Raw genomic sequence first — 23,945 nt, forward strand, 5'->3', positions numbered from 1 at the left:
AGAAAAAAAAAAGAAAAAAGAAATTGACAATAAACAAGGGACTTAAGGATAAATTCATTGAATTGTTTTTAGAAAATTAAAAGTTTTCTTTTCACTTTTAACTTTTATTTTATTTTATTTTATTTTATTTTATTTTATTTTAATTTTTTTTTTTTCCTTCTTTTTTTTCCCTTTACTCTTTTTTTTTCTCAACAAAAAAGTTTAGTTTCATTTTTGGAAAAAAAAAAAATTAAAATAAAATAAGAAGGATATTAATTATTTGAACCTGATTATTTTCTTTTTAAAACTGCTATTGCGCAATTTTTATTGTGTTTACTACTGTTATATAAATAAGACGTTTTTTTTCTTTTTTTTTTTTGCAATTTTGCAAATTTATTTATTTTCTTCCTTTTAAACCATGAATTCAAATATAATTATGCAAGAAAATCCAGAAAAGGATCTAAGTACTATGGTACAGCATTCCTCAGTCTTATCCTCCTCGACATCCCCAAATTTTCAGGCAACTCCTTCTTTACATCATATAGGTAATTCCCTTCAGGAAAACATTGAGAATAATGATAACGAATATGAAGAAGATGAAGATAATAACTTTTCAGAACAGCAGCAAATAAAGAAAAGAGAAAAAATTATCGAACTTATAGAAATTGATGGTAAAAAAGTTAGTAAAACATCAACTGGGAAAAGGAAATTTCATAAAAAGTCCAAGAATGGATGTGATAATTGTAAAAAAAGAAGAGTTAAGTGTGATGAGGGCAAGCCTTGTTGTGCAAAATGTATCCATATGAAATTAGATTGTGTTTATTCACCAATTCAACCAAGAAAAAGAAGAAAAAAGTCAGAAATTTTGAATATTATGAATAAGATTAATAAAAATTCTGATGACTCCAACACTAATGTGAATAATAACAATGATGATAATAACAATAATAATAATAATAATAATAATAATAATAGTAGTAGTAGGAGTAGTAGTAACAGTAACAATAACACTAACAATAGTAGTAGAAGTACTAGTAACAATAACGATAATAACACCACTACTGCTAATAATGAGAAAAATGAAAATGATAATGACCAAACGGCTATTAATATTAGTACCGATGCTAACATTATTATGAATAACAAAGAAATCAATAACAACATGGGAAATATAACTTCTAAAAGAAAAAGTGTCACCAAAAATAGTAGTAGTTCCAAAACAGCACCGAGAAATAGTAGAAATAATAGTCGTAGTAATAGCAATATTAAAGTAGAGACAGTGGTGAAATATGTTATAAGTAAAGCAGATGGAACTAAAGTAGTAGTTGATAATCCATTAGATTTAGGTCAAGATTATAATACTATTAGTGCAATGAAACCAGGTACAAAAGTAGCGACAGAACAGTACACCAACGAATATAAAGAACCGGGGAGACAGAGTACGACTACTAATAATAGAAATAACAGTCAAAAGGAGCAAGATAGAGTAAATGCTTTTAGGAAAAGTAATTCCAAACATATAATAGAGTCTTCTTTGCCCCCGGGAACTCCGGCTAATACCAATGGAAATTCAGTTTTAGACAGCTTGTTATTACCACCCCTGGTGCCTCAAACCTCAATAAATTTGCAACAGTTGCAGCAGTTGCAGCATCAAATACAACAACAACCTCAATTATTGCCACAGCTTATGACTTTAACTAATTCTGAAAAGTTTGCTGAATACCCATTAAGTTCCCTGATGAATAGTCCAAAACTGTCCAGTATTAATATGAACCTGACTAATAGTATAGGCACGCTATTTTCATTGGGGAATTCCAAATTGAATGGGTTATTAAATTTACAACAACAACAACAACAACAACAACAACATACCCCATCTATGACGAATAAATCATTGAATTTAGAAACAAAAAATCCAATTAAATCAATATCCAATGTTTTGTCACCAGTAAATGTAACACCTACAGTTTCACATTTTTCTAACGGCGGCAATACTGGTAACAGTGCATTGCATAACACGATTTCTGCCACGAATACAAATACCGCGCCTGCTAGTATTAACAATGTCGTAAATACAAACCCGATTTTAGCCACCACTGCTATTGCTGCTAATGCTGCTGCTAATGCTGCTGCTGCTGCTGCTGCTGCTGCTGCTACAAGTAATAACAATAAAAAATCAAATAGCAACATAGCAACTGCCAACAATACTATTACTAATAATAATTTGCTAACCAATAATTCTGCATACAACACTCCTATTTTTCCTACCACTCCTGGGATGTTTCCAACAGCTGGTATTGGTGGCGTGACATATGACTTCCATGAACTACTAGGTCTTAAGTCACCGAATACTGGTAAAAATATTGTAGGTAGTACCGCCGATACAAAAAAAGGAGCCAAAGATGAAGCTGCTGAGGTTTTAGCTACAATGGCGGATGTTGCACAGAGAGATAAGAACAAGGCTCCAAGAGCACCGCCTTTAGCGTCTAATAATGATAATAGAAGTGGTAGTAACACTTCTAATAATACTGGGAACGTTCAAGAAGATGTGATGAGTAATCGTAATGGAAGCAATAGCGACAATGTTACCACTGAAACCTTCAATCAAAATGCACCGTACCAGAAACCATTAGTTACAAAGTTATTAGAGAATAAAAGCAGTTTAAATTTAATTGACTTAAAGTTATTCCACCATTATTGTACCAAAGTATGGCCTACGATTATTGAAGCTGGTATTTCTGAAGAGAAAATATGGAGTACTGAAATACCAGAGTTAGCGTTTGATTATCCGTTTCTAATGCATGCACTGCTGTCGTTTAGTGCTACCCATTTATCTAGAACCGAAATAGGTTTAGAAAGGTATGTTGCATCACATAGATTAGAAGCTTTAAAATTGTTGAGAGAAGCCGTATTAGAAATCACTGATGATAATACTGATGCCCTAGTTGCTAGTGCATTGGTCTTGATTATGGATTCTTTAGCTAATGCAGCATCTTCGTTAACAGAAAACGAAGAAGAAGAAGAAGAAGAAGAGGGAGAAGAGGAAGAGGAGGGAGAAGAGGAAGAGCAAGAACAGCAACGCAGACTAAATGACGCCAAATTTCACGATAACAACGGTGGAATAGGTTCTCAAGGAAATAGAAGTAATAATATTGCTTCTTCTTTGGATGCCATTACCGACACTGTTACTGCTACCAACAATGGTGACCCTATTGGTATTAATAATAATGAGGGCAATACCAATACCGATAAAAATGTTAGCAATTCTTTAAGCTCGAATTTTGCATCCATTCTTAACAATGGACTTGGAACTCTGAATAGCAGTAATGTTGGTAATAAATTTAATATGAAAAGTTTGGTGCCCAATTTGTCTGCATCTGCTTGGATTTTCCATGTTAAAGGTGCTGCGACGATTTTAACTGCAGTATGGCCATTGAGCGAACAATCAAGATTTTACAATTTAATTAACGTGGACTTGAGTTATTTAGGTAATATTCTAAGTCAAGAAAATGACACCATCACGGATTTGGTGTGTTTTGATGATAGTATTGCAGATTTATATCCTGTTGAAATAGATTCCCCTTATTTAATTACGTTAGCATATTTGGATAAATTGAACAAAGATAAAAATAAAAACGGGTTTATCTTAAGAGTGTTTGCATTTCCTGCATTGTTGGATAAAACTTTCCTAGCGCTATTGATGACAGGAGACTTGGGGGCGATGAAGATTATGCGAAGCTATTATAAAATGTTAAGAGGGTTTGTTAGCGACTTAAAAGATAAAGTTTGGTTTTTAGAAGGTATAACTGATGTTTTACCAGTCGATGTTGATGAATATTCTGGTGGGGGTGGTATGCATATGATGTTAGATTTTTTGGGAGGTGGATTGCCCTCTATGACAACTACTAATTTAGATAACTACCAACCTAATCTAAATTGGACGTTATGATGATACAGTGAGTGTCCACAATAAATAAATGCGTATAAATTGGTAAATAAGTAAGATCGATTATATGTCTATTTGGTCTCTAAATCATATAAATATTATTGGAACGAAGAGTTTTCTGTTTTTATAGATTTTTCTTTTTTTTCTTTCGTACAAAAAGCTAAAAGTTGAATTTTTTTTTAATTTACTTTCTAGAAAATTCTATAACAAGGTTTATTATTATTTTTTTCTGCTACTTCTAAAATAATAATAATAAAAAAGATGAAAAAAAAGATGAAAAAAAAAATAGAAAATTATTTAGATCAAGAGGGAGGAATCTTTTAAAATATGCGACTGGTTAACTCATTATATAAATAATGGATGATTTGGTTCTTTTATACTACAATTTAAAGTAATTTGTAAGCAGTAAGTTATCTTTAAACAGAGTTTCAAAATAAATAAAGAATAAAAAATAAAATAAAAAAAAAAAAATAAAAAAATAAAAAAATATGGTTGTTCATAATCCTAATAATTGGCATTGGGTCGGTAAAAATTGTATTTACTGGGCAAATGAGTATATGACTCAAAAGTTAGTTGGGATTAAGGCTGAAGATGCTCATAGTAAAGTCGAAATCACCAAAGTGTTAAGTATTGAAGGTGATTGTGAAGTTAACCAAAGGAAGGGAAAAGTTATTTCTTTATTTGATTTGAAGATTTCTTTAGAATTTTGTGGTAAATTGTTAAATGATGATAACGAAACTTACCAGGGTAGTATCACGGTTCCTGAAGTGGCCTTTGATTCTGATTTTGATGATTATCAATTTGAAATTTCTATTTATAAAGAAACTCCAAAATTGAGCGATTTTGTTAAGCCATTGATCAGAAGTAAAATAATACCACAGTTGAGAGAGGTTTTCTCTAACTTTGGTGGAGACCTACTAATTCAACAAGGTGGTGATATCCAAGTTCCTGAAGAACAAGTTGAATCACAATTCACCAAGCAAAACCAGGTTGAAAGTTTTAATAGCGTTTCCACCACTAATAAAGGTGGTAGTGGTGGTGGCATAGTTATTACAGAGAATAAAATATTGAAAAACTCTGCAAGTGGTGCTAAAGATGGAGGAAATAACGCAAATGTTCCCAAATACAACTCAACTACTGTTTATTTGGAACCAACTTTTAATGCGCCAGCAGAGGAATTATACAAGACCTTTACAATTAAAGATAGAATTGGTGCCTGGACTAAATCAGAACTTGTTTGCGTTGAAAATCAATCATCTCCTGTGATTAAAAAGGGTGATTCCTTCACTTTATTTGGTGGGAATATTGCATGTGAATTGGTTAATTCTCAAGAAAACGAAAAATTGACTTTTAAGTGGAGGTTAAAAGATTGGAAACCTGATTATTATAGTCTAATGAATTTGGAATTTCACGAGTCCCCTGAATATAGTGAGACCAAAATTAAAGTTAATTGGGAAAAGGTCCCAATTGGCGAAGAAGACACTTGTCGTAGCAATTTTGAAGAATTGTATGTAAAAAGTATCAAATTAACATTTGGTTTTGGCAGTGTCTTGTAAAAAAAAAAAAAAAAAAAAAAAAAAGGAAAATTAACTTCATGATTACTTTTTAAAAACATACTTTAATTAAAAATGCCTATATTTTTTTTTGATTTTTTTCTTTTCTGCATATACATATCTCTTATTTATTTATTTATTTATTTACGTTTTTTCTTTTCTTTTGATTTACTTTTCCCGCTCCCTTTAACTTGTAAAATGCTTATTTGTATTAGTTGTAGAGTTACTACTACTCCTACTACTATTGTTATCTTTCCATTCTTCCAACTCCTTAGCGTGCTCCCTTTCTATAGCAAAGGTCACGGCTTCCAAAACGTTTTCGCAAATTTTCTTTGGCTTATACTTTGGTATTGAGCCATCTTGATAAACACCTGTTTTAACCAAAATAGAGTACCATGAACTATCATGTGAATTAGCGAATCTAATATCAGATTCTGGAGTGTCTCCAACAAAGTAGACGGTTGAAGCAGGCGGTAAATCTAGAGTCAATTCCTTAGCAGAGTCCAAAACAATACCCTCGTCATCTTCGTCATCATCTAATGAATCTGTCTCATTTGTGATTTCCTCCTCTACTTCCTCTTCCCCCTCATCCTCTTTCAAAGGTGGCTGTTCGGTACTAGTGAGTTTCAATTTATCAAATTCAGATTCCAAAGTATTTCTCCGCCATTTGGTTAAAACTTTCTCAGCAAATCTAAAAGTACCTCTTTGAGGCTTACCAAATCTGGTAACGTTTAGTTCTTTACCAGAATGCTCTTGATATAGGGCAGCAATAGAAACTTGCAAAGCACCCATACCATATCTACTTAAACCATAATCAGTAGCCCAAACAAAATCAGAATGAGCAAAATACAATGCGGGCCCCTCATCAAAAGTATCGCTAATGGTACCCATTACACCATTTTTGCTTAATAATAATTCTAAAATGATTTGTTGGTCAGCAGCCCAATTTCTAGAATCGGCAAAGACTAGAATTGCATCTATATGGATTTTACTAAAATCAACATTGTCATAAGCAATTTTACGTTCTTCATCGCTTAAAATGTAATATGGAGTAACACAAGGGTTCCATTTCATAATATCTAGTGGAATATAAACATTTTCAAAACCATAATTCAAGGCAACTTTTCTACAACTATCCAAAACACCACCAACAACAAGAACATTTTTATAAACAGGTACTAAATCTTTCATCGGCGTATGGCCCTGGATAACTTGGTCTTCACTGATAGAAATACCCAATCTTGAGCTTAAATCCTTACATCTTGCCTTTTCACTTCTACCACCGCCATTGGTAATAAAAATATAAGGAACTTTAATATTATATTTATTTTCACCATTTAGCATTTTCAAAGCCTTTCTAGCTTCAGGAATGGTTTCTTTACCCCTAATCAAAACACCATCTATATCAAATGCAAAAGCATAAGATGCAACACGCTCATGGGATATCATGCTATTAGTATTGGTTGTAGTTGATGTTAGCGGTTTAATCAAAGAATTACTCAATTGATCAGTTAAACTTATAGACGAAACTCTATGCTTTCTAGTAATTGGCTTCAATTCATCTATACCATCATTGTTTAAAAAAGATTTAGATCTGTTAGGTTTACTATTAGCTGTATTATCAACAGTAACACTCTGCTCGTCTTCTTCATCATCTTTAGCAAATTTTACACCTTTACTTTTGTGACTTTTATTATTCAGCTGCAAATCGTCGTCTTCATCTTCATCTTCATCGTCTTCATCTTCATCTTCATCGTCTTCTTCAAAGTCACTTAATTCTGTTAAGTCTTGAACTACAACCGGTTTTTCAGTAAACCCTTTATTTAAACTGTCATCGACGTTAGATTGGAGTTTGGTATCTACAGAAGTAGCAGACGGACTGGTTGGACGTGAATCAAATTTATTAACGGTCATTTTTGAATTTTTTTTTGATTTTTTTTTTTATTTGTTTTTATTATTATTTTTATTTTTATTTCCCCCTCCTTTTCTTTTAAGAATTATATTTAATTATATTTATAATATTTTCATTTATATATATATATATATATATAATATTTAAAAAAGGAAAAGAAAAAGTTAAAGTAAAACGAGAAAGGGATAAGCATTAAGCGTGATTTTATAAATATATCTACAATAATTAATTAAACTAATTAAATGAGAGATTAATACATCTTGCTTTTGTAGTGATTATTAATTACGGGTTTATTTATTTATATACAAATTGATACTGTCAACAGCGGATTGTTTATTCTATTTACAAAGCAATACAAAATATATATCAACTTTTTTTTGTTTTTTTTTTTTGATTTTTTGACTTTAAGGGGGGGAAGGAAGGACAAAGAATATTTCAGAAAATGACGCACACGTACATGCACATATGTGATGGGTGGGGGGGGGAAATGGAAAGGAGATCAAATTGTGCGTCTCGCTACACCGCTTTCATTTCCTTCTGTGTCTTCTCCCCGTCCCCCGTCCCCCCCACCTTCCCACTTTCCCACTTTCCCATAGTCCCCCCGCACCTTTCCCCCCTGTTTAATTAAAATATAAATAGAAATATTTGCCACTGTATAGCAAAATATAAGTCCTGAATTTTGGGTCAATGTCCACGGTGTTGGAAAATATGACACATATATTGGTATCTATGACGTAAAACAAAGTAAATATCACGTTCACGTTTTCAAATAAATAAAATCTGGCAAGTAAAATACATTTTGTTACAAATGCTACATGCTTACAACAATACTTCAAAGAAGAATTAAGCTTCAATAGCAAGAATAATGTAAAATCTTTTTTTTTTTTCTTTTTTTTTATAAAAAGAGAATTATAATTCTGCTATTAAACTTGATTATCTATTAGAGAGACAAAAAAAAATGCAATCGCCAGAGTTACTATATATATGGGGTTATTTCCAAGTTAATATCAAAATAAAACTAACTAGACAAGAAATAGCAGAGAAGGTACAACATAAGTGGTGAAAAGCAGGCTTTATTTGTTTATCAATGATTGGGATAGAACAATATTTTTAAGTTGTTTGTTGATTAGTGTATTTTAGGAGAGAGTATACAGTATTTATATACATTAATGAGAGCTGGTTGTATGAATTGCTAATTCTCAGATCAAAATTAGATTTTGTCCGAAGTTTTTTCAAATGCCTACTTCAAGCCGAAACGCTTTTTTTGGAAAGAAAAAAGGAAAAAAAGAAAAAGAAAAAGAAAAAAAAAACTGGGCTGGAATATTATATTGAATGGCTACCGAAATGTATTTATTCTTATAACAAGGGGGAGAAAAAAATCGGAGTTATAGTTTAATGTTTACAAAAAAATATAAATATAAATAAAAAATCATTATTTTAATTAAACCGACATAACTAAAAGAAAGAGGGTCATTTGATGTCACCCCTCAAATATTTTATTTTTTACTTGTTAAAAAAAAAGCTTTGAAGCGGCGATATGAAAAATAAAAAATTAATTCTTTGCCGCCCAAGTTTCATTTTTTTGGTTAGAAATTGTTAATTCAATGAAGGCACACGCTTATATATATATTAATATATGTATTATTACTGATGGCAATACTGAAAGAAAACAAAAATAGAATTGTTTTATTTATATATAAATATCCTTTACTATTTATTATTATATCGTTTTTATTTTTACTTTCTAGTCTTTGTACAAGTGTTATTTTATCCACTTAAAACTATTCCTTTACAACTTACCATTATAATAAACAAACATATATATATATATATATATAAATAAAAAAAAAAAAAGAAAAAAAAAAAAAAGTTTATTAAAAACATATATATATATATATATACATATATATATATGAAGACAGAAGGATATAGAAATAGAAATAGAAATAGAAAAAGACAAAAAAACAAAAAACAAAAAACAAAAAAAGCATATTGACGAAAAGGACAAAAGTATAAAAAAATAAAAAATAAAAAAGAACATAATCACACCAACTAAAAATAGAAACAATAATCACACAAAACCCTCATTTAAGGTTCTTATGTTTGCTAGGATGAATAAAGAGATTAATACTGGCTCGGTGGCTGCTGTCTCAAACACATGTTCCAACAGTACGTCCAATACTACAAATAACAACAACATGAGAGCCAAAATTAATCAAACTTCATCCATTTTGCCGAATAATTTAAAATTAAATGGTACAACACCAAGTGGAAAACCGAGATTGTTTGTTTGTTCCGTTTGCTCAAAGGCTTTTGCTAGACAGGAACATCTAAGTAGACATGAAAGATGCCATACCAAAGAAAAACCCTATATTTGCGGATTATGCAATAAATGTTTTACTAGAAGGGATTTATTAGTTAGACATGCGCATAAATTACATGCTGGTGATATTGGTGATGCCGTATTTTTAACTGCTGAAAATAAAAGAATAAAATTGAGAAAGGGCAAGGCCTCCATGGGCATTGATAACACCACTGTTACTACCAAAAAATATAAGAGGAGAGCTTCTTTTTCTGCCCAAACTGCCGATAATTATACTGGAAGGAAAAGAAAATTACAGCAATTTCAAACGGCTATTCCAGAGAATCAAGATTCGGGTGATACTTGGAATTCTACTTTTACCACAAATAATACCACCAAAAGGGAAAATAGTAATAGTAATAGTACAAGTGACATAATAAGTACGGTAAAATTTAGTACACCACAATTATTACCGATAGATTTGGTTACTGCTGATAATACACTGAATATGTTTTTAAGTTTGGAAAATTTAGCGGATATTGGGCCCTATGATAATGCCAACAATTCTGGAAGCACTGCTGCCGTTTCTATTCCCACGCATGGCATAAATAATACTAAAAAGATGGGAACTATTAATTTGAATAAAAAATATGACACAGGTTTAGAATTTTTCGGATTCTCTGAAAAAAAGAATTGGTTTGTTGAAGTTAATAACAACAAATTAAGTAGTAGAGATGCTAATAATATTGCTTCTGGCAGTGGTGATAGTGGTACTATCGATACCAATTATAATACTAACACCAACAATAAAACATGGAATATAGATCCTTTAACCAATAAATTGGAGGTTAAAAGTTTATTTGGTAATAACAATAATGATATTAATAATAAAACTGAAGATGATAATAATAATAATAATAATAATAATAATAATGTTGATAGCAGGATTTGCACTAAGGATATTGGGAACAAAATAAACAGAAAAAATAAAAGGAATAATAATAATAATAATGATAATAAGCCCGATTTGGGTTCCATGAATCTTATTAAGGAAAACTTATATTCTGCAGCAGAATTAAACACAAGAAATACTAATCATATTTTTATTCCTCCAAGTGACATCAGCAGCAGTGATAGTAGTAACAATTTACAATCAACGTCCACCACAGTTGCTGCAAATAATGCTATCAGCAGTGTTCCATTGTTGACATCCCCTTCTCTTAGTGACGAATTGATATTCGGAAATTTTATTTTACCAAGTACTATTTCAAGTGAAATAAATAATAGCACTAGCAATGAAAGCATATTGGATCATAAAAATAACAATGACGAAAAGAGGAATAAAAACGACCAATTTACCTCTTCAACCTCATCCTTTGACTCGATAGGATACAATTTTTATGATTTAGGGGAAAATTTCAATAAAATAAATGCCATAAACACGCTTACAAATCCAAACTTGTGTGGAATAGACGATAGCAATACTAATACTAACGTTCAGGTGCCAATTATGATCCAATTTTTTAACGAAAGATTTAGAGATATGGTTAATCAAGCTCTAAATTACTATGCCAATTTAACCAAAAACAATCATAATAAAGAAATTAATCAGCATGGCGAATATCGTTATGATTTGGAAATACCTTCAAGCTATGACTTAAACTTGCATTTGTCCTACTTTATAAAACATTTTATTCCCCATTATCCGTTTATTCACCAAAGTATTTTTCACAGTACTTTGGATCAGTTTATTGAATATTGTCACGATTATGAAGAAGGAGAGCACAATTATTATGAGGATGATATAGATTTGGCGTTTTCCAACATAACATGTTTGCCATTATTTGCAGCTACATTTGGCTCCTTTTACAATAAAAAGTCATCTGGAAACACTACAAAAAACTTATACGAAATTTCCAGGAGGGTGTTACATGTTTATTTGGAGACTAAAAAAAGGGTTAAAGTTAATAACTCTAATCGTAATAGTGGCAAACTTAAGCGGAAGAATCTATGGTTAGTGCAGGCTTTATCTTTGAATATATTGCTTGGCTTATTCAATACTAGTTTAACCTCAAAAAGTCCTAAAGGTACTGCTAATAACAACATTGTACTCAAGCAAACTGCTGCAGTATGTTCTATACTTAGGTCTAACTGGAGATTAAAACACAATAGTACAAAAAATTCTGCTAATTACATTTTAATGGAATCTGCAATTAGAAACACATTTTTCCTATTTGAAATATGTTCCTTTTTAAAAGTTTTTTACAATTTCGATGTGCCAACCACTTTCTTAACCATTGCTGATATAAATAATGTTCCTATCCCAGATCCCGAAATTTGTTGGAATTCAGCTAATATCAATTCAAATATTAAGCATTTGGCTCAATTTACCAATGAAAAACCAATTTTCAACACCTTCTATCAGGATTTAGTGGTGGGAAAATCAAGCCCAATACCGGAAAGTCTAATTCCTACGTTACTATTATGTGATTTTCTCAATGATAAATTACATCCAACCTATACTCCATTTTTTTTAACCAAGCTTGATATTAAAACTTTACAATTAAACTTATCCAGCGATGCCAATCCAATTTTATTTAACGACGGTCTAAAATGGAGAAACTCGTTTATGTCGGTGAAATTCTACAATACCATAGAGCCTGGATTTGGCAAGTATATTTGGAAAAACGATGAGATAGGCAACCTTTTCCAGGACTTTTATTTGAATTATAATGTGTTGTTGGATCACGGTGACGTTATTTCGGATTTTCTTAGTGCTTTAAACTTTTCCATCAAGAATATCAATCAAGTTTTCTGTCCATCATTCGATGACTACCCGGATTCAATGCTAGTCTCATCATCATCGAATTCCTCGCCCCATTTATCTCCATTAGATAGAAGGAATTTTTCATTGTTCAACTTACAAGGTTATTTCTATGATTTCTTAACAATTATACAATTTTTAATGAACTTTGAGGAAACCCCAAATTTTAAATTGGTTTGTATCTTTAAGGATTTAAGTGTGTTGTGTGAGAAGGCTTTAATTCCAATTTTGAGCCGTTATTATCCCGCTCAGTTTCAAGAATTCATAGGACGCCCTACTAAGATTAATTTGGGGGCGGAGGAGCAACAAAACATAGAGTTGACGGAAGTTGCGCCCATAAAAGTTAATGTTTTGGAAAAAAATATTAATAATATTCTAGTTTATTCGTTTAATGACAGTCATTTTTTGGAATTATCGAATTTTTCTCAGCCTAATGTCTTTAATTTTAATAAAAATAATGAAGCCTCTGCTTCTAACGAGGCCCCCTCCATGCTTACCGGTGATAACAGAGGAGCTGAATTGCAAGGATTCCGTAGTAGATACCACTTATCTGAAAAATATATTAGAGTGGCTAGATTGTTTTTTCAGTATTGTCTTGATAATCATTCTAATTGTTATTTAATTCATACCTTTTGTGAAGATTTTGAAATTTTAGAAAACTCTCAAAAATTAAGAAATTGATATTTCTTTTATTTATTTATTTTTTCTTTTTTTTTTTTTCATTTATTTATTTAATTTTATTTAATTTTATTTAATTTTATTTAATTTTATTCTACTTTATAAAAGAGAAGAATTTTTGTGTTAGAATTTTCGGTTTATTTATAATTATATGTGTTTCTACTCATGTTTATATTTGTATAAGTATTAATTGTGTCATATTTTCTTAAACCGAATGATGGGGAGACGGGAGGGGAAGCATTTGTATCGTCATATTAACAACTTACCAAAAATAATCGATTGAACTAACCATTCTTGATCAATAATCTTAATTTCTAAACCATGTGTATCGTTAACTTGTAAATCATCAGGGCTTCCAGCACTGATCCTGGCATCCTTATCGGCATAAAATATTAAAATTTTTGTGAATTTTGTGATGGTATCATTTTCTCTGCCATTTTCAAAAACAAAATCTATAGTCTTTTGTAAAAGATCATACTTTTCATCAACATGGAGTACCAATCGGGATTTAAAAATGGCAAAGAAAAACTTTATCAACTCAGTAACATCAGATTTTCCATATATAATCGCAATATAATCCGATAAATCTATGGCATTACAATTAAAAAGTTGATCGTATTTTTTATTCAAAATAATATTTTCGTAGTATTTATTTATATTATAAGATTTAACATTCCCATAAAGTCTATTGCTTTCGCCACTAGGCAATAAATAATTGTATATGCTTTTTAAATGGTATTCTCGTAGCATTTCTTTTTGTTTTTCATTGGTAACAGCGGAAGCAGTGACATTAGTAGTAATAATAGCATTACTACTATTTGTATCATAAGAAAAATTTTGAATACAATCATATATGAAATTATAATGTAATATTGGCCATCCTAGAGCCAATGTCTCGATATATTTCCTATTTCTACTATATTTATCCGTTATTAACGCAACAAATTTAAATTGGCTCTCTTCTTTCTTTGGAAAATTATTTTTAACTATTGACTTATAAATTTCGGTCCAATTAAAGGAAAAATGATTAAATGAAGAACTAATACAAGTATCATCATCTGCATATTGCAATTTGTTGTTTTTCTTTGATATATTTACTAATTGAGAAAATTCTTTGTCCAAAACAATTCCACCAAATTCAAATATCAGACTTTTTAAATCATCCCGTAGTTTTACTTCTAATCCACTAATTATGAAGAGATATTTATCAAATATGTTTTTTGTTAAATCAACTGGTTTAACGGCTGAGGATAAAATACTACCATCACTAGTCTTTTCAGTATTAACCAAAATTTTTTGGGGTCGTTTAACGGAATCATTATTAGAATTTGATCCGTTATTACTGCTATTGGCAATTTTTCTTAATTTTCTTTCAACTGAATTTTCTTTAGACGGCGATGGTAAAAGGCAATTGGAAGGAACCCCATGATTATTTAGTCGCCTTTTCCTGGTAGTCACTTTATTTATATTCTTAACATTTTTAATATATTTTTTCTTTGGTAGGATATTATGATCATTAGTATTAACAACATTAGTAGTGGATACAAAATCCTCATCAATAGCATCTTCTGTCTCTTGATAAGTGTCATTATTACACGGCATATCAAATGCTTCATGCTTAAAATTCATATTATAAGAATCTCTTTGATTATTTTCTTTTAAAGCCATAAACTTACTCAGCATTATTTGATGCTTAGATGGTGATGTGTCTATATTATAATAGGATTTAAAGGAACAACCTATTTTGGCACGGCTAATCCAATCATCCAAGCTCATTGTTACCGAAGATAAAAGTACTTCTAAATTCTGATTATTAACGCCAGTGATACTAGTATGGAAATTATTATTGCCTCCATTTTTTCTATTACCACTATCCTTTTCATGTTTCTTGTTCTTTGCATTTTCCAAAAAAACTGTATCATAACCTCTGATACATCTAATTAAATCTTTATCTCTTGGGTACTTGCATTTCAGGCCAACAACAACATATGAACAATGTGCCAAATGCACATGATCACCAATTCTAATGTCTAAAAAATATAAATCATTATTGCCGATTTCACAAATGTCACTTTCAAATTTAATTCTGGATTTAATCTTTCCGATATTTAAGACATGGCCAGGATAATAATGGTAATTAGAATTATAAAAACACCAAACTGAATTGGGGAAATGTATATCCTTAAAAGTTAACGTCCAGTCTTCATTAATAGAATCTATGTCATTCAAGGCTAAAAGGTAAGTCATAGCCGAATTGTCAGTCATACTAATGTTAGTAATATTAGGTATGGAGGATACACTTACATTTCTGCCACCATCAATACTAAAGTTTAAAGGGCGTTGTTTCTCAATATTGTTTTCAATTTCTATCTCTTCACTCACCATTCCATGGTTTTCTTCCCCTTCATCATCCTCGTTTCCAAATATCTTTTCTTGATTTAATTTTTTTTTTCTCTTGCCTAATCTTTTTGCGTCAACTAAAAGTAGTTCATCACTTTCTTGTGATACCATTGTCTTTTTTTTTACATATCCTAATTTTATGTCGCTATTTGTAGTATTATTATGATTATTATGAATATAATTGTAGTTAGGATTAATAATATCAAAGTGTTCGCGATCGTTATTTTTTACAACGTCTTGTGCTTCCAAGGAAAACACTTCTATATTTTTAGATATTGATAGTGGCATCGAGTTTATTATATTTAAATCATTATGTGTGGTTATCTGTCTACTTTTTTTTTTTGGCGAAGATACAAACATCTCTTCTTGATGTTTCAAAGTTTGGCCAGTGACCAAAGCATTTTGACGAGTTTTAAGATTGAAAAAATTAATTTCACTAACATCATCTTCACCTTTTTCCATTTCTTTTTCTTTTTCCTTTTCTTCTTCTTCTTCTTCTTCTTCTTCTTCTTCTTCTTCTTCTGCTTCTTCATTTTTTTGCATTCCTTCCTTGGAATCCTTACTATGGAATCCACTGTCTTCTAATGTATCATCAATATGACTTTTATTTTCCTCACTATTATCCTTCATTCTCTTATATAGTTTTCTAACTGAATTGTCATTTTTTTTATTGATATTCTTTATTGGGGGTAGGGATGAAATAAAATGATCTTTTTCAGAATCTACCTTATGTACTACAATTTGTTCTTGTTTTTGCCGTTCCCTCTTTTCTTGTTCCCAACACACATCCTCCCGATTTATTTCTTGTTGGATATCTTCCAGTATAGAACCATTACCGTTTGTAATGTTATTTTCATTATGCCCCTCATAATAAATTTGAGTAGCAAGTACTTGAGTTTTTCCCAAAATATCATCTCCCGGGGAAACAAGTATAACTTTCGAAACACTTTCTTCTTCATCTTTTGCAACTCCTGCCAAAGGCAATACGAGGTTATGTAAAACATCCTGGTGGTTATTAACTGCTGAATTTATGTTTTTGTTTTTAGCACTATTATATATCCACGTTGAGGAAGCATCTTCACCCGTGGTATCCAGTATTCTGGTACCTCGAAAATCAGAAATATTTTCCTGATTACTAGTATTACCATTGTTAGATCCAGTAATTCCGGTTATACCTGCCATTTCACGAGTTGACATATTTGTACTTACAAAACTATCAAACGTCTTTGATTCTTTCTCATTTTTTGACACTTGTTTTATTTTTTGAGTCAAACTTAGCAAGTTTTCACGTGGTGTCAAATTTTGGATGTCACTTGGGGAAGGAGACACAACAATATTGGGTCTATTATCTTCAAAATTTACAAGAGTACCATTGCAAATCTTCTCATAGCTCTTAGTGGCACGCGTTTTATTGGTTGGATTGCCATAAATTATTTTCTCAATGAATGGTGTCCCCTGTGTCGTTTCATCAGCATTTTTACTTATAGCTCTGGTTATATTTTCTGAGTCTTTTCCACTTTCAATATTAATATTACTACTATCCGGTACTATAATGTTTTTACTAATACTCGTTATCGTAGTATTTATAATACGTTCAGAACCAATTATCTGTGTTTGAGATTCTTTCTCTCCTTTTGAAGGATTCAGTATTAACTGTATTTCCCTAGATTGTTGACGTTCATTTGCGACAATTGAAGCTTGTGTTTTAGGCTTGCTCTCTCTTTTTGTCCCAAAATTAATATTTGTGGCATTTGTGTTTGTATTTTCAAAAATTTGATTCATATTGTCATTTGCAGTTGTACTTGTTTGATTCTGAACTATGAGTTTTTCATTAAGCAAGGTAGCATTGTTCTCATTCGTATTTTCCTCCAATACTGGCAACTCTTGATTTCGTAACCTAAGTTCATTAAAAACTTTGTTTTTTATTAAAATTGTCTCATTCATATTATGGTTATTATTGTTTTTTGGTTCAGTACCATTTTGAATCTGTTCTTCTTCTTCTTCTTCTTCTTCTTCTTTAAGAACTCGCGGACTGTTATTATTGACACTTAATGGCGGCGGTGTATCCTCAAATGGATTTTTAATAATATTTAAGTTTAGACCTCTCTTGGTGTAACTTTGGTCATTATCAAAAGAATCGGGATTGTGTTGAAAAAATAATTCCAAACGATCTATATTTTTTGATGGTGTTCTTGATAAATTGTTTTGCATTAGAGTATTACCGTTCCTTTAAATATATATATATATATATATATATGTATCATTATCTATATAGGGACTGTGTTTAAAACTTTATTCTGCAATTTATCATTTATTCTCATAGATGTGTTGTTATAAATTACTACACTAACCAACAACCGGCTTCAAAAATGAAATAATATAGAATAAAATAATTGATAGAACATTTTGTAGAGTCCATTTTCGGAAATGCGCTATTTGACGTATTCGGACATTTATGGTTTATTTGCTGCCGTTAAAAAATGAAAATGGAAAAAAAAAAAAAAAAATGCGGAGTACAAAAGAATTTTGTAATACCGTTCAAGTTTTATTAATTTGGTCTGATTCGGTCGTCCTTTTTTTTTGTGGTTCTTCCTTTTTTTTTGTTTATTTAAAAAAAAATAAAAAAAAATAAAGGAATTTTTAGGTTTTAAAGTTATCAGAACATTACTTATATCTTAAAACAAGTTATTCCGATAAAGGAAAAATAAAAAATTAATCTTTTGCTTTATAAATATAATATTCAAACTGGCTCATATATATTTTTTTACATGTGAATTGATTAATATTCTATTACCATTTTCACTGCATATTCCAATTCCCTAGCCCTTTTTATCTCATACTGTGTTGAACTTTTGGATTTTTTTTTTTTTTTTTTACTGCAGGAAAAGGGAAGGAAATATCTATGGCTACACACACCTCTTCTTCCGCTGCTTCTTTTTCTTATGCTATTTTAACTCAACTATTTGAAGAAAATATTAAACCTTTTGCGTCTATTTTTGAACAACCTGTTACTAAAAACAGCACCAAATCCGCACTCAATAATGAGTCACATCCCATTTGGTCCAATTTGTTCAATTCGGTTATGTTAATGATACCCAAATCTAATTATGAAAAAATATTAGGTGTTAAAAGAAACCAAAAACTAATAATGACATCAATGAAACATGTTTTGTATAATTATCCTGAATTAGATTTGACATTAGAGCCCTCATTTTTAGTCAGAAGTTTGATGAAAAAGAAAATTTATGAAAAAAAATCCCTAAATAAAAAGTTGAAAATGATTTTACAATTCAAAGTTATCGAAACCTTTATATTATATTATAATCTGGATTATATACAAGCATTTCAAGGTTTTAAATGGGTTATTCAATTTCTCAACATAGTTCGGAAATATTCAAGTGCTGGGGGTATCAAAGAAAGCCTAAAATATGAAAGAATAAGTACTTTATACATTGCGGAAATTATTAGTTTTGATTTTATGTTTAATAAATCTTCATCTTTAAAAAAATTCAAAGATTCTAAAGGCATGTATTATAATAGGGCAGATTTGGTTGAAAACGTTTTATATCATATTATGGAGTGCACTGATCCCAATATCGATCCAGTAGTTTGTAATGCATTGGATATATTTATGTTAAGCAAATTTTTTGAGATATTAGGGGATACTTTTGAAACTATGGCCATGTTGAATAGCACTATTGTGGATTTAGAAAACTCAAGTTCAAATCCAAAATTAAATGAAAATAGTAAGACTTCAGATGTAATAATGTTTGGATTGCTTCCTACCAGAAAATTTATGGAATATATGATTAGAAATTTTATTTTAGCATCTAATTTTAAATTAAAGGGAGATATTACTTTAATTCGGTGTTTTGATAAAATTTTGATAGGTTTAATATTTTATGGTCAAGTTCACCTAAAATTTATTTACATTTTCTTTAAATTAAGAGAGCATTTTTTTAAAAAACTTAAAACGGATAGTACCAAGAATGTTAGTCTTACCAATTTATATACTTCAACAGAAAGATACTGCTTACAATTGTTACAAAAATTAATTGCTGTTTGGGATTCATGTAAAAACAATGTAAATGATGAAAAAGATGTTCAATGTCCTCAAGTAATTGTTGATACACATGATAAAGAGGTTATAATGGTAGAAGAAGATGAAAGTGAAGAAGAGAGACAAGAAAAAGCATTGAAGAAAATTGAAGCTGGTAATAACCAGTTAAATGAAACAAATAGCAAAGTGAATAATACTCCTGTTCCTTATAATAAACAAGAGTTTCGGATCTTTTTACATTTATGTAAATTAAAAGTCAAACAAAAGATACATTTAAATAATAATGATATGGATTCAAGTAAGTTATGGTGCATAGGAAAAGAATGGGTGAAATTATGGATTGATGGGTATATAGAATCAAATGGTCTTTTAACAGAAGAATTAAAACAAATTGTATATGATTAAGTTTAAATAGAGAGCCAAAGTAATGGTTTGTTTGTTTTTTTAAAAAAAAAAAAAAAAAAAAAAAAAAAAACTAATATTATTTATATTTTCATTTTAAATCTTAATAATAAAATTGTTAAAACATATTTTTTTTTATTTGACTTTACTACTACTATTGTCTACATTAAAAATATAAATAATCTATAAAGCTTTACAATTATCCACTTTTTTTTTTTTTTTCTTTTTTTTGTCATAGTAAATATTAGGTTTTACTCTACAGTTCCATGCATGGTGTCCCCACTCGATACAATAGTGCGCTTGCAATTAGTATTTTCTGTAACGTTGTCCTTTAGCATATCTTGTAAGTCATCTAATCTTTTCTTGTATGCTAATATCAATTTATCTTTCTCTTCCATTGCCTTTAATAACAGAGTATCTTGTCGCTGCTTGTGAGTAAGATTCCCCTTTGTGCTGTTATTGTCGTTTTTGCATTTATTATCATCAGGAACAATATTAATTCTTGCGTTCGCATTATTCTTACAAAAATTAGTGGGATAACAATTAAGATCTGCGTTAGCATTGTTGTTGTTGTTCTTGTTCTTGTTATTATCATTCTCAATGCTATTATTAATATTATTAACATCACCTGGAAATGGCATTCTAAAACCAGATTTGGTTGCTAATGAATTGTTATAGACAGATGAATAAGAAAACCCATTCTTAAGTGGCGTGTTTTTGGCAAACGTATTTGAACCTGAGCTTTTTTCGTTACTTGCAGTTAACCTTTTTGTTCTGTAATCTTCATATAACACATTATGTGTGTGATCCTTAAACTCTTGCAAATGAGATCCGAATAAAATGTTTTTCAAATATATAAAATCGCAATGCTCAGTATCTTCAACTCTAACCGTTCCCCAATAATATTCTCTAATATGAGTAACATTACCATTGTCATCAATTTCCGCCTTATTACTACTAACAATAGAAAAGGGCAAAACATCTTTGATTTTAGTACTAAGCATGGTATGGTTATCACTATTATTAGTGTTACTATATAGATGTCCTTTATTGCCTTCATCATCGTCAAGTGTAACGACATCCCCCAATTCATCGTCACAAAAATCATATATCGAAATTTTGTTTGCATTGATATCTTTCAATATTAAAGTTTTATTTAACTTCAATTCTTCTTCAGTTAGTAAATCAGCCTTGCTAATAACAGGGATTATATTAACTCTGGTGCCTAATTCTTTCATTAACTGAACATCAAACTCCCTTAATCCTTTTGAAGTAGGTCTTATAAAATATAAACAAGCATGTGGCCGTGTATCAACCGATCTTGTGTGACGTTTAATTTTGCTTTCCTCGCTTAATACTATTTCAAATTGTGTTTCTAAGTAATCAACAACCTGGTTGGGTAAACATTCATTATCAATATTATCACCTAGTCCAGGGAACATAACCAAATCTAAACTAATTGGGGTAGAATTATTTTCATGTAATTGAATGTTACGAGAAACCATTTCGAGGCCAGGTTCTAAATGAGCTTTATCAGGTTCTAAAACCGTACTATTTTCTTCGAAGACGTTTCTGTTACATAAATTATTGATAAATGTTGACTTTCCAATCCCAGATTCGCCTAATACTAGCAAACAAAACTGAATCCCCCTTTTAATTAATTTTCTATGACGAATATCCTCAGCAGTTGGAATATGCTGTCCCGTGACTGGTGTCATCTTTCTGCTCTTTTTTTTTTTTTTTTTTTTTTTCTTTACTCTGCAATTTTTGTTCAGATTTAATTTTATTTCTCTTATATTCTTTTTCCTTAATATATAGATTTTAACTATCTTTTAACATTAGACTTCATGTTAGTGATATATTGGGGAAACGAGTTTAGCTATTTTGTTTAATATATATTTTTGTATGTGTGTCAGTCCACCAAGAATCTGAATGCATAACCATCACAAAAATAATATGATTTTTTTTAATTTTTTTTTTTTTTGTGGCACGGGGCATTTCTCATGGATACAAAAAAAAAAAAAAAAAAAAAAAAAAAAATATATATATATAAAATAAAATACAGTTTTATTAGAAAAGATTGGTATTTCGGTCCTGCAGATACATCGCAATTGTCTGTAAGTAAAAAAAAAAAAAAAAAAAAAAACATGTAACACTTTATTATTTCAGGCTTTTGATCTTTTTGCAGTAGAAGCTTCCTTATTTTCCGAGTACCTTTTCTTGGAACCTGATGAGGAAAGTGAGGAGGACAAGGAATCGCCACTTGTGTTACTATCTTCATATAAGTGTAATATTCTATCTTCCATATATGATAAATATGCTTCGTTTTCTTCACCATTTTTGACTTGATTATAATAAAAATCTAGATTGAAATTTACATCAGATATTTCATCCTCATTATTAGAATCTCCGCTTTCCTCTTCTGTTTCATCTATTATTCTTTTTATCTCTTCTGAGCTCACGCTTAATAAACCACCCTTGTTGCTTCGCAAAGATAAAAAGGCATTTTCTAACTTCAAATAATTGTGAAATAAATCTGACATTTGTACAACATCAATTCTTTTCGGAAATCTTTTTTGGAAGAAATTTTTGGGGAACTTAAACTCTTCGTGTCTTTTCTTATATTGGACACCGCACCATATTAACCCTAATTGTACAAATTGGTACCCATCACACAACAAAGAAACAGGATGCGTTTCCGCTTGAACAATAAATGCCCTGCATTCCTGTAAAATTCTTGGAAAAACATGCTTGAAATAATCATCAAAATCATCAGCATCTCTAGTATACCTGTAAAAATCATTAAAAATTTGTTCCAATAAAAATTTTGGATTTTCAATACAAATATCGAAGCCGATCTTGCATAAAAACAATTTTTCATTGGCAACTAAACGATCTCTTATTTCCCACTTCATTTTTTCAATTTGCTGTTGTTTCTTTTTATAATCACTAGCCACATTATTATTGCTACCGCCATTAAAATATTCGCTAGTGGCTTTAACATATGCTTGGATTGGTCTATTGTTTTCAGATATCTTACAAGCGGTTACTAAAATGGTTTGAGACAAATAGATACATTCTGGAATTGTTGGTGGCAATTCGTAAAGAATCCAGTATCTGAAAAATAAAATACAAGCAGCGGTATAGGTATGATCCATTAACGATAAAATCTTTTTCATTTGATAAAAATATGCCAAACATCTTTCCATTTTTTTTTTAATATTGGATGAATTAGGTGATTTATTTAAATGTCCTATAATTTCAGCACAGGTATAAATCCATTTATTCTGCGGTGTTTGAATTATATCAGGCCATAATGTTCTAGAAATAAAACCAATTTTGTTGGTTGTAGGTACAGAACTCATTTTTTTTTTTTCTTTTTTTTTTCTGTGGTGTCAATATTTTAGTAATGTATGAATATATATTATTTTAAAGCCCTTATTTTAAATTCTTTAGATATATTTTCTATATCTGTAAAGTAGCAAACAAGAATTATTTAAACTAGGTACAATAATGTGATTTATCTTGAAGTATTAATATAAAGCAGTTTTACTTAATGGAAATAAACTAAAAAAAAAATACAGAAAGGCTCGTAGTTTTTTTTTTTTTTTTTTTTTTTTTTTTGGTTTTCAGAATAAAAGATTTTTAAGGCTATGATGCGGATTTATGGGCTTACCGAGAGAAAGAAACAAATCCGAGCAAGCTGAAAGATGTACTGAAAAAGTATTCACAATCTTGCAACTCAGTTTATTTATCCTATTCTTTTTTTTTTTAGCTTGGGTTGTTAACATTCAACTTTATAATTCAAAATAAAAATAAAAATTCAAGTAAAAATAAGAAAAAGAAAAAAATTAATTAAGTAGCAAGAGGTGTTATAAGGCAAGACCTA

General features: G+C 30.1%; 8 protein-coding genes across 8 annotated transcripts; 4 read left to right on the forward strand and 4 right to left on the reverse strand.

The window, feature by feature from the left end:
• Positions 1–415: 415 nt before the first annotated feature.
• Positions 416–3,928, forward strand: UPC2 (Upc2p; the record flags this gene model as incomplete). The annotated part of the gene is made up of 1 exon (XM_046080920.1): positions 416–3,928. One exon carries the CDS (start codon positions 416–418, stop codon positions 3,926–3,928), a length of 3,513 nt encoding a protein of 1,170 aa, XP_045936009.1.
• A 485-nt stretch (positions 3,929–4,413) lies between these two features.
• Positions 4,414–5,481, forward strand: AHA1 (Aha1p; the record flags this gene model as incomplete). The annotated part of the gene is made up of 1 exon (XM_046080919.1): positions 4,414–5,481. One exon carries the CDS (start codon positions 4,414–4,416, stop codon positions 5,479–5,481), a length of 1,068 nt encoding a protein of 355 aa, XP_045936010.1.
• A 183-nt stretch (positions 5,482–5,664) lies between these two features.
• Positions 5,665–7,392, reverse strand: SCDLUD_001896 (uncharacterized protein; the record flags this gene model as incomplete). Its single annotated transcript, XM_046080918.1, has 1 exon — positions 5,665–7,392. One exon carries the CDS (start codon positions 7,390–7,392, stop codon positions 5,665–5,667), a length of 1,728 nt encoding a protein of 575 aa, XP_045936011.1.
• A 2,097-nt stretch (positions 7,393–9,489) lies between these two features.
• ADR1 (DNA-binding transcription factor ADR1) lies at positions 9,490–13,197 on the forward strand (the record flags this gene model as incomplete). Its single annotated transcript, XM_046080917.1, has 1 exon — positions 9,490–13,197. The coding sequence occupies one exon, from the start codon at positions 9,490–9,492 to the stop codon at positions 13,195–13,197; it is 3,708 nt and encodes a 1,235-aa protein (XP_045936012.1).
• A 246-nt stretch (positions 13,198–13,443) lies between these two features.
• Positions 13,444–17,805, reverse strand: RAD9 (chromatin-binding protein RAD9; the record flags this gene model as incomplete). The annotated part of the gene is made up of 1 exon (XM_046080916.1): positions 13,444–17,805. The coding sequence occupies one exon, from the start codon at positions 17,803–17,805 to the stop codon at positions 13,444–13,446; it is 4,362 nt and encodes a 1,453-aa protein (XP_045936013.1).
• A 691-nt stretch (positions 17,806–18,496) lies between these two features.
• ADY4 (Ady4p) lies at positions 18,497–20,059 on the forward strand (the record flags this gene model as incomplete). Its single annotated transcript, XM_046080915.1, has 1 exon — positions 18,497–20,059. The coding sequence occupies one exon, from the start codon at positions 18,497–18,499 to the stop codon at positions 20,057–20,059; it is 1,563 nt and encodes a 520-aa protein (XP_045936014.1).
• Positions 20,060–20,307: 248 nt separating this feature from the next.
• SPR28 (septin SPR28) lies at positions 20,308–21,774 on the reverse strand (the record flags this gene model as incomplete). Its single annotated transcript, XM_046080914.1, has 1 exon — positions 20,308–21,774. The coding sequence occupies one exon, from the start codon at positions 21,772–21,774 to the stop codon at positions 20,308–20,310; it is 1,467 nt and encodes a 488-aa protein (XP_045936015.1).
• A 447-nt stretch (positions 21,775–22,221) lies between these two features.
• Positions 22,222–23,421, reverse strand: BUR2 (Bur2p; the record flags this gene model as incomplete). The annotated part of the gene is made up of 1 exon (XM_046080913.1): positions 22,222–23,421. The coding sequence occupies one exon, from the start codon at positions 23,419–23,421 to the stop codon at positions 22,222–22,224; it is 1,200 nt and encodes a 399-aa protein (XP_045936016.1).
• Positions 23,422–23,945: the final 524 nt, after the last annotated feature.

Source organism: Saccharomycodes ludwigii, chromosome II (assembly GCF_020623625.1).
Source record: "Saccharomycodes ludwigii strain NBRC 1722 chromosome II, whole genome shotgun sequence".
Lineage (NCBI taxonomy): Eukaryota > Fungi > Ascomycota > Saccharomycetes > Saccharomycodales > Saccharomycodaceae > Saccharomycodes > Saccharomycodes ludwigii.